The sequence below is a fragment of the Hemiscyllium ocellatum genome, chromosome 6, assembly GCF_020745735.1.
Source record: "Hemiscyllium ocellatum isolate sHemOce1 chromosome 6, sHemOce1.pat.X.cur, whole genome shotgun sequence".
In the NCBI taxonomy this organism is placed as follows: Eukaryota; Metazoa; Chordata; class Chondrichthyes; order Orectolobiformes; family Hemiscylliidae; genus Hemiscyllium; species Hemiscyllium ocellatum.
In genome coordinates, this window is record NC_083406.1 from 54,415,498 (window position 1) to 54,433,408 (window position 17,911).

The 17,911-nt window shown below is 41.8% G+C and overlaps 1 protein-coding gene across 3 annotated transcripts in view; it reads right to left on the reverse strand.

The window, feature by feature from the left end:
- abcc4 (ATP-binding cassette, sub-family C (CFTR/MRP), member 4) overlaps nucleotides 1-17,911 on the reverse strand; it is a 472,542-nt gene that overhangs the window by 421,102 nt on the left and 33,529 nt on the right. For all 3 annotated transcript variants that reach the window (XM_060825961.1, XM_060825960.1, XM_060825959.1), the window contains exon 4: nucleotides 14,147-14,371. In XM_060825961.1, coding sequence (XP_060681944.1) covers nucleotides 14,147-14,371 — 225 coding nt within the window. The remainder of the gene's footprint in view (nucleotides 1-14,146; nucleotides 14,372-17,911) is intronic.

The window sequence follows — 17,911 nt, forward strand, 5'->3', positions numbered from 1 at the left end:
AGGTGGCTTTATGGTGACATAAAATCAGGAGCGAATTGGCCTGGGAGTCCTCGACATCGACTCCCAGGTTAAACATGGGCAAGGAAACTTTTTCATCTGATGCACTGGTACTCCTCCACGTTGAACAACATTTAGAGGAAGCACTGAGGAAGACAAGGGCAGAAAATATAATCTGGTGGGGAGATTTCAATGTCTAATGTCCATCAAGAGTGGCTCAGCAGCAGTACTACTGATTGAGCTGGTCAAGTCCTAAAAGTCAAAACTACTAGACAAACTGCAGCAGGTGGTGAGGGAGCCAACAAGAAGGAACTTGACTTCATCATTATCAATGATGCATCTGTCCATGACAGTGCCGGTAAGCACAACCACTGCACAGATGAAATCCCATCTTCAAATTGAGAATAACCTCTGTATTGTGTGGCACTATCACCATGCCAGACTTCGCACAGATTGAGCAACTCAAGACTAGAAAACTATGACACGCTGTGAGCCACCAACAGCACAACTGTACTCAGTGCTCTATCTGTAACATCATGGCCCAGCATACCCCACCCCCATTCAACCATTACCATCAACTCTGGTACAATGGAGTGTGCAGGAGGGCATGCCAGGAGCAGGAGCAGGCATACATGACGATGAGGAGTCAACCTGGTGAAGCCACCAAAAAGGACTATCGCATGCCAAACAGCATAAGCAGTATATGATACCGAGAGCTCAGTGGTCCCCAACCAACCGTTCAGATCGAAGTTCTGCAATCCTGCCATATCCAGTCATTAATGGTGGTGGATAATTAAACAAATCACTTGAGGAGGAAGCTCCACTAACATCTCAATCTTCAATGATGAATGAGCTCAAAACATCAGTACAAAAGACAAAGCAGAAGCTTTCACAGCAATCTTTTGCCAGAAGTGCCGAGTGAATGATCCATCTCGGCTCCTGCTGTGGTCCTCAGCATTACAGATACCGCTCTTCAGCCAATTCGATTCACTCCACTTGATATCAAGTAACAATTTGAGACACTGGATGGTGCAAAGGTTGCCAGTCCAGCCACATTCCAGCAATACTACTGAAGACTTGTGCTCAATAATTTGCTTCTCCCCTACCAAGCTTTTCCAGTGCAGGTACAACACTGGCAATCTATCTAACGATGTGGAAAATTGTCTAAGTCTAAGTCTGTTCTGTACATAAAAAGCTGAACAAATCCAACCTGGCCAATTACCATCCTATCAGTTAATTCTCAACCATCAGTTAAATGATGGAATGTGTCATCAACAGTGCTATCAAGCAGCACCTGCTCACTGACTCTCAGTTTGGGTTCCACCAGGACCATTCAACTCCTGACCTCATTATAACCTTGGTTCAAAGAAGGACAAAACAGCTAAATTTAGAAGAAAGGTGAGAGTGATAGCCCTTGACATCAAGGCTGCATTTGACAAAGAATGGCATTAAGGAGCCCTGGCAAAATGGAATCAATATGACTTTGGGTGCAAAAACTCCAGTGGCTGGAGTCATACCTGACACATGGGAAGGAAGTGGTGGTTGTTGGAGGTTGGTGACCTTACCAGGAGTTCTTCATATTAGTATCCTGGGTCCAACAATCTTCAGCTGCTTCATCAATGATCTTCCCTCCATCATCAGAAGTGGGAATGCTTGCCAATGATTGCACAATGTTTAGCACAAATGTTCAGATACTGAAGCAGTCCACGTCCCATTGCAACAGGATCTGGACAATATCTAGGGTTGGGCTGACAAGTGGCAAGTAAAATTCACGCCACACAAATGCCAAGCCATCTCTCCTATTGGTAATGGTCAATTTAGCCACCACCACTTGACATTCAATGATGTTACCACCACTGAAACTCCCACTGTCAACACCATTCAGGTTATCATTGACCAGAAATACAACTGGGTTCACCACATAAACAGTGCCTATAAGAGCATGTCAGAGGCCAGGAATACTATGATAAGTAACAATTCTCCTTACTCCTCGAAGCCTATCCACTATCTAGAAGGCACAAATCAGGAGTGTGGTGGAATATTTCGCATTTGTCTGTATGAGAGAAGACCCAGCAACACTCAAGCTTGACACCATCCAGGACAAAGCAGCTGCTCGTTTGGCACTACATCTACAAACATCCGCTCCCTCTACCACCGAAGCTCACGCAGGAATTCACTAAATATCTTCAGATAGCACCTTCCAAACCCACAACCACTTCCATCCATAAGGACAAGGGCTGCAGATTTTTGAAACACCACCAACTTCAAGTTCCCCTTCAACCACTCACCACTTGGAAATACATCCTTCACTGTTGCTGAGTCAAAATCCTGGTATTCCCTCCCTAATGGCATTGTGGATCAACTCACAGCAGGTGGAAGTAGTTCAAGAAAGCAGCTCCCCACCACCTTCTCAAGGGCAGCTAGGGATGGGTAATAACCGCTGGCCAACCAGCAACACCCATATCCTACAACTGAATAAATTTTAAAAACCTGCAAATCGAACAACACTACATTCACTTTCTTCCTTCCAGTCATTAACATATATGTAAACTGTTGTGGTCCATGCTATAATCTCTGTGGATTCCCACTGGCCACAGGTCTTCAAATGATAAAGAACTTCCTATCACCCTTTGCCTTTTCCTCCCTTGCCCATGAGCCAATTTGCAGTCCATGCCAACATATAACCTCCAACACCATGGGCTCTTATTTTGCAATTTAACTTTTTAAGTTACCTGTCAAATACTTTCTGGAAATGCAAATACAACACATCGACTGGTTTCCCTCCATCCACTCTGGTTGAGGCTTCCTCGAAAAACTCTGATAAATCATATTCTATTCTATTCAATTCCATTTCATGAAGTCATGTTGACTCTGCCTGTTTAATTGATAATTTTCCAAAGGTTCTGCTATTACTTCCTAAATAATTTATTCCAATATTTTTCCAATAATGAATGTTGGGCTAATTAGCCTGTAGTTACCCACTCTTTGTTTCTGACCATTTTTGAAAGTGGTGACACTTTAACAAATTTCCAATCCTCTGGTACTACTCCAGAATGTAAAGAAATTTTTTTAAATTACTATCAATGCACCTACTACCTCTGTAACTACCCTTTTTTAGGATCCAATGATACATCAGGGCCAGAGAACATATCTGCCTTTAGCCCACCGGATTATTTAATACTACTCCTTGATAATACAATGACCATAGCTGAAGATTAAAAAAAAATGTTCTTGATTTGCAGTGAATGCAAATAAATCTAAGTCATTTCAAATAGGCTGATTTATTATACTTCAAGTGGTTAGAAACACCAGTTTTCCATTCGCCTTACATTACTGGCAAGACTGTGAACCATTCAAATCTGCATGAAATACCCAAAATTTGCTCAGCATTTCATCACTTAAGCCACTATAAAATACAGGACAAAGTATAGGGCTAAAACCATCAGCTAGAGTTAAAACTGCCGTCAAATTGTATCTGACCATTTTCCACGAGGGTTGCTGGGTGGTTTATCCGAAATACTGGGAGCAACTATTACATAACTACTGTGGTGTCTTATGGTCTAATTTATGGACATTTTTATTGATAAATTACTTTAAACTAGAAAAATTTGACCAACAAACCCACAGACATCATCTGAAGCACCAGGAATTTTAAAGGTACGAAGAAAGTAATGTAGCTGGGCTAAATTTTGCATTTCAAAACCAATTGTTGCCTGATCAGCTTGAAATGTTAACTAGGTAAAAACAATGACTGCAGATGCTGGAAACCAGATTCTGGATCAGTGGTGCTGGAAGAGCTCAGCAGTTCAGGCAGCATCCAAAGTGCAGCGAAATCGACATTTCGGGCAAAAGCCCTTCATCAGGAATAAAGGCAGTGAGCCTGAAGCGTGGAGAGATAAGCTAGAGGAGGGTGGGGGTGGGGAGAAAGTAGCATTGAGTACAATGGGTGAGTGGGGGAGGGGATGAAGGTGATAGGTCAGGGAGGAGAGGGTGGAGTGGATAGGTGGAAAAGGAGCTACGCAGGTCGAACAAGTCCGGACAAGTCATGGGGACAGTGCTGAGCTGGAAGTTTGGAACTAGGGTGAGGTGGGGAAGGGGAAATGAGGAAACTGTTGAAGTCCACATTGATGTCCTGGGGTTGAAGTGCTCCGAGGCGGAAGATGAGGCATTCTTCCTCCAGGCGTCTGGTGGTGAGAGAGCGGCGGTGAAGGAGACCCAAGACCTCAATGTCATCGGCAGAGTGGGAGGTGGAGTTGAAATGTTAGGCCACAGGGCGGTGTGGTTGATTGGTGCGGGTGTCCCGGAGATGTCCCCTAAAGCGCTCTGTTAGGAGGTACCCAGTCGCACCAACGTAGAGGAGACCGCATCGGCCGAACCAGTTTGGCCGAACTGGTCCTCACCCTTAACAATTTCTCCTTTGAATCCTCCCACTTCCTCCAGACCAAAGGGGTAGCCATGGGCACACATATGGGCCCCAGCTATGCCCGTCTCTTTGTTGGCTACGTAGAACAGTTGATCTTCAATAATTACATTGGCATCACTCCCCACCTCTTCCTCCGCTACATTGATGACTGCATTGGCGCCACCTCATGCTCCTGTGAGGAGGCTGAGCAACTCATCAACTTCACCAACACATTCCACCCTGACCTTAAATTTATCTGGACCATCTCTGACACCTCCCTCCCTTTCCTGGACCTCTCCATCTCCATTAATGACAACCGACTTGACACTGACATTTTTTACAAACCCACCAACTCCCACAGCTACCTGGATTACACCTCTTTCCACCCTACCTCTTGCAAAAATGCCATCCCGTTTTCCCAATTTCTCCGCCTCCGCTCTATCTGCTCCCAGGAGGACCAGTTCCACCATAGAACACACCAGATGGCCTCCTTCTTTAGAGACCACAATTTCCCTTCCCACATGGTTAAAGATGCCCTCCAACGCATCTCGTCCACATTCCGCACCTCCGCCCTCAGACCCCACCCCTCCAACCGTAACAAGGACAGAACACGCCTGCTGCTCACCTTCCACCCTACAAGCCTTCGCATACACCAAATCATCCACTGACATTTCCGCCACCTCCAAAAAGACCCCACCACCAGGGATATATTTCCCTCCCCACCCCTTTCAGCCTTCCGCAAAGACCGTTCCCTCCGTGACTACCTGGTCAGGTCCACGCCCCCCTACAACCCACCCTCCCATCCTGGCACTTTCCCTGGAACTGTAAGACCTGTGCCCACACCACCTCCCTCACCTCTATCCAAGGCCCTAAAGGAGCCTTCCACATCCAAAGTTTTACCTGCACGTCCACTAATATCATTTATTGTATCCGTTGCTCCCGATGTGGTCTCCTCTACATTGGTGAGACTAGGCGCCTCCTAGCAGAGCGCTTTAGGGAACATCTCCGGGACACCCGCACCAATCAACCACACCGCCCTGTGGTCCAACATTCAACTCCACCTCCCACTCTGCCGAGAACATGGAGGTCCTGGGCCTCCTTCACCGCCGCTCCCTCACCACCAGACGCCTGGAGGAAGAATGCCCCATCTTCCGCCTCGGAACACTTCAACCCCAGGACATCAATGTGGATTTCAACAGTTTCCTCATTTCCCCTTCCCCCACCTCACCCTAGTTCCAAACTTCCAGCTCAGCACTGTCCCCATGACTTGCCCGACCTGCATAGCTCCTTTCCACCTATCCACTCCACCCTCTCCTCCCTGACCTATCACCCTCATCCCCTCCCCCACTCACCCATTCTACTCTATGCTACTTTCTCCCCACCCCCACCATCCTCTAGCTTATTTCTCCATGCTTCAGGCTCACTATCTTTATTCCTGATGAAGGGCTTTTGCCCGAAATGTCAATTTCGCTGCACTTTGGATGCTGCCTGAACTGCTGTGCTCTTCCAACACCACTGATCCTTGAAATGTTACCTATTCAGTTGCCTCATTATATGGAGCAGAAAATAAACCCTACAAAGTACCAGCAATATTTCTGCAGCCTACCTGCAATGAAAGAGGATTATTACCTTTCGGTTGGCAGCCAACATGAGCAGATGTTAATATCAGACATGTTATACCCCAAAAGGTAACTGTATTTAAACAGGATTCACTTTTATCTGACAACCTTTATTTCAGTTAAGCACATCCTATAAAACACATACTGATTACTTGTCCCTCCTCACTATGTATTCGATTCAAATCCAATTTCCCCAATATATCCATCACCAGAGGTTCTTGTGTCACAGTGATATTCTCACTACCTCTAAATCAAGAGGTCTAGGTTCAAGTTCCACTGCTCCATTTCTGAATATTATCTCTGAACAGGTTGATCTGAAAATATCAATTTCCATCACTTGTCCTCTCATTCTATTAGGGCTCAGGCATTCCCTCAGTCCATATCAGGTGATAGCAAACTGCCACATATTCTTTCTTTAAGATAAATCAACCTATACTTAAAATGGCAACAGATTATATTCCCATATTTTCTTTTAATATTCAAGTTCTATCAAGTTCATCGAACCCTACAGTGCAGGAAGAGGCTATTTGGCGCATCAAGACTGCACCACTCCAAAAAGTATCTCACCAAGACCGAGCCTTTGAGCCTAACCCACTATTTATCATGACTAGTGCACCTAGCTTACATATCCCTGATTCTGCAGACAATTTAGCATGGCCAATCCACCTAACCTGCATATGTTTGGACAGTAGGAGGAAACCAGTGCACCCATGCAGACACAGGGAGAATATGCAAACTCCAGAGACAGTCAAGGTGGGAATTGAATCCAGGTCATGTTAACCACTGTGCCAGCATGCCACCTAAAAATTCTTTTTCCAGTCTCTCCAACTGTTTTAGAACTTGCCACATTGTTGTTCAACAATTAGTTGGCTAATTGCTGCGATCCACCCACTCTCAATTTGGAAATCTTTGTACTGTATTAAAACTGTATTATCAATCCTCAGTATCTTCTCCTTCACACACTTTGTTGCAGACATGTCATCCAATAGTGAGTTAACTGCTGTAGCATTTAATAAGTATTGCTGTTGAATATCTTTTAGAACTTCTTCCACTTTTGCACGAAAAGTGCTATACCTACAATCTCACCAACAGCGTGTCTCCACCACTAAGATATTTTTATTACTATCTTTCTAATCTTTTTAAGTATTCAAGCTAAAGAACAACATTTACCTTCCTTTCCTTGCAGGAAAAAATATAAGCCCTCCCACAGTTAAGAGTTGTATTACTGAAGGCATATTACTAAAAACAAGAATTTTCATACTCTGGAATTTCCCAATGATGGAAACTTCAAAACACAGTTCTTTATTTAACGTATTTCCAAGTTTTTTTTGCCCAAATAATATCTTCCACCCTGGGATCATTGGTTCTTATACTCTATGCTAATACTTCAAAACTAGATCTGGTCTTGTGTGGGTGCCTAGGAAATTCAGTTATCCAGTTAGACTTCACAATTCCTCCATTACACTTTTGGAAGCTGCTGCATCTTTTCAATGAGGTGCTATTTTGACTAGCAACAGTACAGCTTATATCTTCCACCAAAACTTGACACTAAACCTGCTCAGCCTGAGTTCCGATTCAATGTACTTAAAATCCTCAGAAGTCTGACTTCCAACTTCATATTCAGCTTTCAGCCCATTTATAACAATGTTTTCAAATTTTCAGATCCCAAAAAAAATCATCCACAGGTATCAAAGATGTCTGAAAGCTGTCACTTATGATGTCACAGAAGTGTGGCCGAGACTGTATTAAATTCACAGACTGCCTTTAGGCAATAAGGCCATCAGGTGTGGGAGCAGAATTAGGCCATTCAGCCCATCAAATTGGCTCTAGCAATTGATCATGACTGGTACATTTCTCAGCCCCATTCTCTTGCCCTCTCCCCATAATCCTTGATCCCCTTACTTATCAAGACCTTATCACTGTCTTAAATACACTCGAAGGTGCCAGTGTCGGACTGGGGTGGAGAAAGTTAAAAATCACACGACACCAAGTTATAGTCCAACAGATTTATTTGGAAGCACTAGCTTTCTGAGCACTGCTCCTTAATCAGATGATTGTTGAGGATAAGATCATGATTACAGAATTTATAGCCAAAGGAATGTAGTGGCATGTAAATGTGATACATTAAACAATTTTAAATTAAATCTTTCCTCTTTTAAAATTGGATATGCTGGTTTCTGTTCTTTGATATATTAATTCAAGAACTTCTTTTAAATTACATTCTCAAGATAGTTCAGCTTTTCTGCATATTTTTACATGGATTCATGCAGTTTGGAGCAAAATAAAATGGAATTCTGCAAAAATAAATTCACCCAAAAACCTATATCTGTGTGCATGGAGAAGCGACAGAGTGAGTGTGCATGTGAATGTGTGCATGTGGGCGTGAGTGCACATTATAGTGTGAGATGGAGTATGTATCTGTGAGAGGTTGCATGTGTGAGTGTCAGTGTGAGGAGTGTCTGTGTGCGCACATGAAAGAGAGAAGGAGCTTGTGTATGAGAAAGGGTGTGAAAGTACGTAGGAGTGTGCATGTGTTCTCTAGTATTCTCTAGTAGGGTCAACTGTAGTGTGACATGAACCCAAGGTCCCGGTTGAGACCATTCCCACGGGTAGCAAACTTTGCTATCAGCTTCTGATCAGCCACTCTGCGTCATTGCTTGTCCTGAAGTCCACCTTGGAGGACGGTCACCCAACGGTCCGCATGAATCCATGTAAAAGTCTGTAAAACTATGCAGAGGGTTTGTCAGTCTGACTAAATATTGGGACACAGACAGACTTCACACCTATTGTTAGAAAAGCTGAACTATCTTGAAAATGTAATTTAAAAAACGTTCTGGGATTTACATATCAAAGAACAGAAGCCAGCATATCCAATTTTAAAAGATGAAAGATTTTATCTAAAATTGTTTAATGTATAACACCTCCGTGCCACTGGACTCTTTGGGCTATAAATTCAATGATCATGATCTTATCCTCCACAACCACCTGATTAAGGAGCAGCACTCCGAGAGCTAGTGCTAGGTTGGACTATTATGTGGTGTTGTGATTTTGTAACTTTAAATACGCTCACTGACTTGGCCTCCACAACTTTCTGCTGCAATGAGTTCCACAGATCAACCGTTGTCTGGCTGAAGGAATTTCTCCCCATCTCTGTTCTAAAGAGGTATCCCTTATTCTAAAAATGTGCCCTTTGGTCCAAGTCTCTGCGAGTAGTGGAAACATCTTCTCCACGTCTACTTCATCCAGGCCTCTCAATATTCTAAGTTTCAACAAGATACCCCTTCATTCTTACAAACTATGGGGAGTACCGATTCACAGTCCTATACCACTCCTCATATAACAAGCAATTCACCTCCAGATTCAGACCTCTTCTGGACACCCTTCAATGCAAGTACGTCCTTCCTTAGATAAGCTCAAAATTGCTCACAATATTCCAAATGCAGTTTGATTAAAGGCTTATGCACCAGTTCATCACTGTTCTTGCATCCTAGTCTTCTTGAAATGAACATTAAGATTACAGTTACCTTCCAAATGCCAACCGAAACTTAAGAGTATCCTGAAACAGGACATTCAAGTCCTTTTGCGCTTCAGATTTCCAAAGCCTTTCGCATTTAGGAAATAATCTACACCACTATTCGTCCTAACAAAGTGCATAATCTCACACTTTCCACACTTGACCCCTGCGAATTCCACTAATCACCGGTTGCCATCCTGCCTTTATCCCCACTATCTACCGTCAGCCAACCAGCCAATACAAAATCCATACTACATGCCCCAACACCATTAGCAGCCTCCTGTGGGAGACCTTGTCAAAGGCTTCTGGAAATCCACATAGATCATGTTCACTAGCTCTCCTGTGTAACTTGCTGGTTACTTTCTCAAAGGAGTCCTCCCCTTGACAAAGCTGTGCTGACTCAGCCCTATTTTCCCATGTACTTCCAAATATTCCACAATCTCACCCTTAATCATGGTCTCCATAATCTTACCAATGACCAAGGTCAAATTAACTAGTCCAAATTTCTTGTCTTCTGGCCCTCTCCAGTTTTTAAATAAAAGGTGTTACATTTGCCATTTTCCAGTCCTCTGACACCCTTCTTGATTCCAGTGATTCTTAAAAGATCACCAATGCCCCAACAATCTCCTCAGCCATCTCCTCCAGAACTCTGAGTTCAGTCCACCCAGTCCAGATTATTTATCCACCTTCAGTTCTATCAGCTTCCCCAGCTCTTTCTCTTTGGCCACTACACTCACCTCTATCCCTTCATACTCCCGAACTTTTGTATATTACTAGTGTCTTCCACTATGAAGACTGATGCTTTTTTTTTTCTTTTATGTTGTCCGTGATTTCCCTTATCAGCCACAGATGCCTCATCCTCCCCTTAAGCATGCTTCTTCCTCCTGGGATGAATTTCTGCTGTTCTTCCCAAATTACCCCAAGAAACTCCTGCCACTGCTGCTCTACTATTTTTCCTGGTAGTTTCCTCTTCCAGTGAACTCTGGCCAGTTCCTCCCTCATAGCTTTACATTTACCTTTACTCAATTGTAATACCATCAACATCTGATTCAAGCTTCTCCCTCTCAAATGGCATGGTGAATTCTATTATATTATGGTCACTGCACCCTACGAGTCCTTTCACCTCACCTCCTGAATTAAGTCCACCTCATTGCACATCACCAAATCTAGAACTGCCTGTTCCTTACCAGGGCCTACCTTAACTACTTCAAAAGGATCTTGTAGACATTAGACAAATTCCATTTTTACAGAAGCCACTACCAACTTGATTTTTCAATGTCCACCTGGACATTGAAATGTCCTGTGGTTATTCTGATAGTATATTTCTTTCATGCCTTTTTAATCTCCTAATTTATTTTCTGCCTCACATCTTGACTATGAGGAGGCCTATACAAAACTCCCATCAGGGTGTTTTTTTCCTTTGCGGGTTTTCATCTCTACCCATACAAATTCTATGCCTTCAGACTCTATCACTGCTGGCTATTAAATTAATTTCTTCTTAGCAAGACAGCCCTATCCCCCTGCCCATCTGTTTGTCCTTTCAATAAACATGTGTCCTTTTAAATGACAACATCCCAGTTCAGCAGTTTTAGGAACAATGAACTTACGAGAAGAAATAGAACTTTGACTGAGATGTATCCACCATCTTGTTCGGCTATTGTATCAATACTATGGCTTTAAAAGATGCATTTTGTCCTTTATTTTTAAATGAGGAAAGGTTGAGGCAGAGGCACTGATTCTCCTCAAGCCAGTAAAGTAAACAGCATGTGAGGCCTTGGGATAGTGTTTCTTGCTTTTTCTTTAATTGCAACAATAGAAACAGGATAAATAAGTGGGGTCAAGCTCAGAACCAAGTTTGAGCATTCAACAGCAGTTGCTGGTGGGGTCCTGAAATGAAAGCAACTTTTTCCCTCACTTAGTTAGAGCTGAAAGCTGGAATCTCTCTCTCGGAATGGTCTTTTGACAGGGAGGTGTACTATTGCTACTTGGGAGGGTTTAAACCAGAGTGGCGGGGGCTGAAAACCAGAGCAGGTCAGCAAATGGAGGGATTAAGGGAACGGCATGTGTGAGAACCAGTAAATGCGAAAGAAGTGGCAGGCAGAGACATTTAAATAAACATGATGGTACCAATGGACTGAAATGGGTTCATTTCAATGCAAAGAGCTTTAGGTAAAGCAGATGAGTTTAGAGACTGGATCAGTACATGGGACTAGGTTGTTGTGGCTACAACAGACATTTGGTTGAGAGGGGGACAGGCCTGGCTGCTCATCGTTCCAAGGTTTTGTTGTATTAGACAAAATAGAGAGCAAAGTAAAAGGAGATGGAGAAGTTGCATTACTAATCAGTAAGAATGTTACATCTGCACTCAGACAGGACGCCACAAATGAGGTGCCGGAAGACTAGTGTGGTGTCACTGTTTAAAGGAGGTAAGGACAAGCCAGGGAACTATAGACCAGTGAGCCTGATATCAGCAATGGGCAAGTTATTGGAGGAAATCCTGAGGGACAGGATTTGGAAAGGCAAGGACTGATTAGGGATAGTCAACATGGCTTTGTGCGTGGGAAATCATGTCTCACAAACTTGATTATTACTTCTTCAAAAAATAACTCAAAGAGGATTGATGAGGGCAGAGCAGTAGATGTGATCTATATGGACTTCAGTAAGGTGTTTGACAAGGTTCCCCATGGGAGACTGGTTAGCAAGGTTAGATCTCATGGAATACAGGGAGAACTAGCCATTTGGATACAGAACTTGTTCAAAGTTGGAAGACAGAGGGTGGTGGAGGCCTGTGACCAGTGGAGTGCCACAAGGTTCAGCTTAAGAGGTATAGTTTGCAGATGACACCAAAACTGGAGGTGTAGTGGACAGCAAAGAATGTTACCTCAGATTACAACAGGATCTTGATCAGATGGGCCAATGGGCTGAGAAGTGGCAGATGGAGTTTTGGGAAAGCAAATCTTAGCAGGACTTATACACTTAATGGTAAGGTCCTCGGGAGTGTTGCTGAACTAAGAGACCTTAGTTCATAGGTCCTTGAAAGTGGAGTTGCAAGTAGATAGGATAGTGAAGAAGGCATTTGGTATGCTTTCCTGTATTGGTCAGAATATTGAGTACTGGAGTTGAGAGATCATGTTGTGGCAATACAGGACATTGGTTAGACCACTGTTGGAATATTGCGTGCAAATCTGGTCTCCTTCCTATCAGAAACTTGAAAGGGTTCAGAGAAGATTTACAAAGATGTTGCCAGGGTTGGAGGGTTTGAGCTTCAGGGAGAGGGTGAATAGGCTGGGGCTGTTTTCCCTGTAGCGTCGGAGGCTGAGAGATGATCTTATAGAGGTATATAAAATTATTTGGATCATGGATAGGATAAATAGTCTACTTCTAAAACGCACAACCAAACAAAAATTCTGTAGTACTTATTAAAAAAATCTTTTCCATCATGCTGTAGGACAATAGTAATTTACATAGTATGAAGTCCTGAAGATTAATGGTCAAACGTGGCTCAAAATTGAACAAATGATTCCTGACTTACCGTTTTGTTGTCAACCATATAACACACATATACGGTGACTTCCATTTAATGAAATGTTTCAAGGCACTTCACAGAAGCATTATAAAGGAAAAATAAACATATGTACCTTGGTGTTAATGCAAACAAGGTTGATCCAAGAGTTAGGTTTATTGTGCACAATTCTGGTCACATTATAGGAAAGATGTGAATGCATTGGAGAAGGTGCAGAAGTACTTTACAAGCTTGAGGAACTTTAGTTATGAGGATACAGTGAAGAAATTGGGACTGATAGAGATTTCTAAAATCATGAGCAAGGAGGGCTGAATACATAGCAAGAAAATGTTCCTGCTCATTAAAAACAACATGAACAAGAAGGCTTAGATTTAAAGTGATCTGAAAAATAGTCGAGGGTGAATGGAGAAAAAAACATGTCCACGCTGAGCTGTTATTGAATGCACATTTTAGATGTGAAATGGAAACAAGTTCAATTGAGACATTCAAAAGAACATTGGATGATTATTTGGATAAAATACTGTACAAGATCAGCACTAGGTGATGAAGTTCATTTACCAAACCAGTACCAGCATGATGGGTCAAATCAAATCAAATCACCTTCTTTATTATGACACGTTAATAATTCTCTTTCAATGGAACGTCTTGAAAGAAGGAAGAGAGGGAGAGCATTCGAGGGGACATGGAGGAAATTGCAGAGCTTGGACAGGTTGAAAGCACAGCCCTATCAAAGTGTACTTGACACAACTTCAAAATCATTGCAATAGTAGTGATAGTTTACTAAGTGAAGTACCAAATTATTTTACAAAATCCGAATATGTTTGGAAATAATGAAGTTAAATTTTTTTGCTTGGTTTGGGAGGAAAGAAGAAAGTTAATGAACCATTTCCTTTCGTGTTTGTAATTATAAAGGTTTGCCTGCCAAACAACATTTACTACATTTCAAACGTACTTAATTATGCATAGGAAAGTGTTCTTATTTAATTTGCAAAAGTGTACTCCTATCTCTCATGATCTGATGAAAAAAAATTCAACATTTCTAAGCTTTACATCCCAAAAACAGTGCTAATTATCAAGGGTAAGATTCTTACCTTTTTATAGATCATATGACACATTGCTATTCTTAGTTTCATCCCACACCTTTGTACGTGAAAGAAATACAGATGATGCACAATTGCCAGAAATAGAGTACAAAGTGATATACCAGCAGCATAGCCAAAGGCAACTTTGTGAGCCTCAGTATCATCTGGATTGTAGTTTTCAAAATAATTAATAACTTTTCCTAACATGATAGGCTGAACAATTCTGATTGTTTCCTAAAAGAAAAAGGACAACATTAACACTTCATTGAGTTTTCAAGTTTTGAAACAGATGCAAAAAAATTAACAACACAATGTTTACAAAATGTCCTTAACTTACAAAACAAAATCAAATGCAATTAATTCTGATTATATAAATGCTATTAATGCTGTTGATTTCTTTTACTAGATTAACATTTTTATTCTCCGGTTTCAGTTTCACCACGTACATTTCAAGGGACATCACAAAACATTTTTCTTGCACTTCTCCATCCATATTTGTATCTGGAAGAGACTATTTTAAGAGAAGATAGAGATTCACTTTTCTCTATGGAGTTTTTTTTTGATTTATTAAATCCCTCTTCCATCATATCTGAAAAAAAACATGAAGCCTGCACTCCACTACAATTGAATTCCACTAAGACAAATGGGCAAAGAGGGGCCAAATTTTGTCAAGAGATTTAGCTAGACACTCACACTAAGGAGAGTTGCTTGAACTCGTTAAGAAACAGTTCCCTATTTGGCACAAAATGCTTCATTTTCTTGCAACACACAGGAAGTTTATCATTTTAAATCCACATAAATAAATATTGATGCCGCTTTTAGCGAACTTCTTATTACACCTTGCTCAGAATCCTGGGAAATCTTAACCTTATCGCTTAAATGACTTTCATAACTCATTTCCAATTTCTCTTTCACATTTAAATTCCTTCTTTATTCACTCCACTTGAACAATATTAGAGAACAGCAAATTAATAAGTGAAGTTACAGTAAGGAAGAAAGAAATAGTCTAAAGTGTTGCTGTACAAGTATGTGAATGCATGGAGTATAATAAATAAGATTGTGGAGTGACAGGCACAGATGGCCATGTGGAAACCTGATGTTGTGGCGAAGACAGAAATCTGGTTCAAACGACAAGACTGACTGTTAAATATTCCTAGGCACTAGGTGTTCACCAAAGATAGAAGAGGAAGGAAAAGAGGAGGGGTGACAGCATCAGTTAACAAGAGTATAGCAGCGTTAGAGGAGGACAATCCAAGTGTCCAAAGGACAATAAATGCCAAAAAAATGAGCCTGAAGGCTGTCTCAGTGCAAGGAGCATTTGTAACAAAGTAAATGAATCAACTGTGCGAAGTTACTAATGGATATGATGTAACTGGGGTCATGGACACCTGGATCCAGCGAGACAAAAGACGGGAACTGAACACCCAGGGTAGTCAATTTTCAGGAAAGATGGTCATAAAATAAACAGAGGTGGGTAGTATTGCTGGTTAAGGGGTAGATAACACAATAGTTAAGAAGGGCATTAGCCTGGACGATATGAAATCTGTATGGGTGGAGCTGTGGAACACCAAAGGGGAAAAAAAGGTTTGTGGGGATTGTATATAAACTACCATACAGTAGTTGTGACATTGGGGATGGCATCAAACAGGGAACTAGATGTTTGTAGTAAGAATAAAGATACAGCAGTTATTATGGGTGACTTCATATTGATTGGACTAACCAGACTGGTTGCAATGCGATGGAAGAGGATTTCCTGGAATATATGAGATATGATTTCTTCGCACAATATGTCAAGGAAACAATTATACAGCAAGTCACGCAGAAGATGGTAAGTGTATGGAATGAGCTGCCAGAGGATGTGGTGGATGCTAGTACAATTGCAACATTTAAGAGGCATTTGGATAGGTATATGAATAGGAAGGGTTTGGAGGAATATGGGCCGGGTGCTGGCAGGTGGGACTAGATTGGGTTGGGATATCTGGTCAGCATGGACAGGTTGGACCAAGGGTCTGTTTCCATGCTGTACCATCTCTGTGACTCTATGACTGGGTATTGTGTAATGACAGGATTCATTAGCAACTTTGTGGTGCATGACCTTTTGGGGATGTGTGATCTTAAAATGATGGAATTCTTCATTAAGACAGAGTGTGACACAGTTAAATCTGAGACTAAAGATTTAAACTTAAAGAAATCTAACTTTGATGGTATGAGGCATGCATTGGCAGAATAAGATGGCCAAGGATACTTCAGCGGTTAACAGTCAATAGGCAATGACATAAATTCAAAGAACACACGGATAAACTTCAACAACTGTCCATCCTTGTCTGGCCTAACTATAAAATGGTGGCTCAACCATGGCTGATGAGGGAAATCGGGAATAGTGTTAAAGTCAAAGAGGAAGCATATAAATTGGCCAGAAAAAGTAGCAAACCTGAGGACTGGGGAAAATCTAAAATTCTGAGGAGGACAAAGGGTTTAATTCAGAAAGGGAACATAGAATATGAGTGTAAGTTAGCAGAAAACATAAAAACTGACTGCAAAAGCTTCTATTGATATGCGAAGGGAAAAATATGAAGGAAACTGTTTGATTCAGGTAAATTTATAATGAAAACAAAGAGATGGTAAACCAATTGAACAAATATTTTGGATCTGTCTTCACTAAGGAAGACACAAATAATCTTCAGGAAGGGGACAGAGGATCAAGCATGAAGGAGGAACTGAAGTAAATCTGTATTAATCAGGAAACAGTTAGGGGAAACTGATGAGATTTAAACCTAATAAGTCCCCAGGGCCTAATGTTCTGCATCCAGAGTACTTAAGGAAGTGGCTCTAGAAATAACATATGCATTGGTGATCATTTTCCAGTTTTCTACAGACTCTCTGGAAGAGTTCCAATGGATTAGAGAGTAGCTAACGTAACCTCACTTATTTAAAAAGGAAGGAGAGAGAAATTGGGAATTATAGGCTGGTTAACCTGACATCGGCGGTGGGAAAAATACTGGAGTCAATCATTAGGGATGTTACAACTGACCATTTAGAAAGCAGTGACAGAATTGGTTCAAGTCAGCATGGATTCATTAAAGGGAAATCATGCTTGACAAATCTTCTGAAATTTATTTTGAGGATGTGATCAGTAGAGGGTGAATCAATGGATATTATGTATCTGGACTTTCAAAAGGACTCTTTGGCAAGGACCCACATAGAGATGAATAAGCAAATGTAAAATTTATGGTATCAGAAGCAGTGTATAGAGAAGCAGTTAGCAGACAAGAAGCAGAGAACTGGAATAAACAGGTGCTTTTCAGAGTGGCAGGCAGTGACAAGGGAGTACCACAGAGTTCAGTGCTGGAGCTCCAGCTGTTCACAATATACATCAACAATTTGTACAAATTAATTGAATGCAATATCTTCAAATCTGAAGATGACACTAACCTGGGTGGCAGTGTGTGCTGTGAGGAGGATGCTAAGAGGTTGCAGGGTGGCTTTGACAGGCTGGTTAAGAGAGAAGTAGTTGGCTAATGTGGATAAATGTAAAGTTATTCCCTTTGATGACAAAGCAGCAAGGCAGATTATTATCTGAATGGTGGCAGTTTAAGAAAAGATGATACGTAACAAGACCTGGAAACCATGGTGGAACAGTTGCTGAAGGTTGATATGCAAGTGCAGCAAGCAGTGAGGAAAGCTAACGGCATGCTAGCCTTCACAGCGAGGATTTTAGTAGAGAAATAGCGATGTCTTGCTGCAGTTATACATGGCCTTGGTGAGGGCACACCT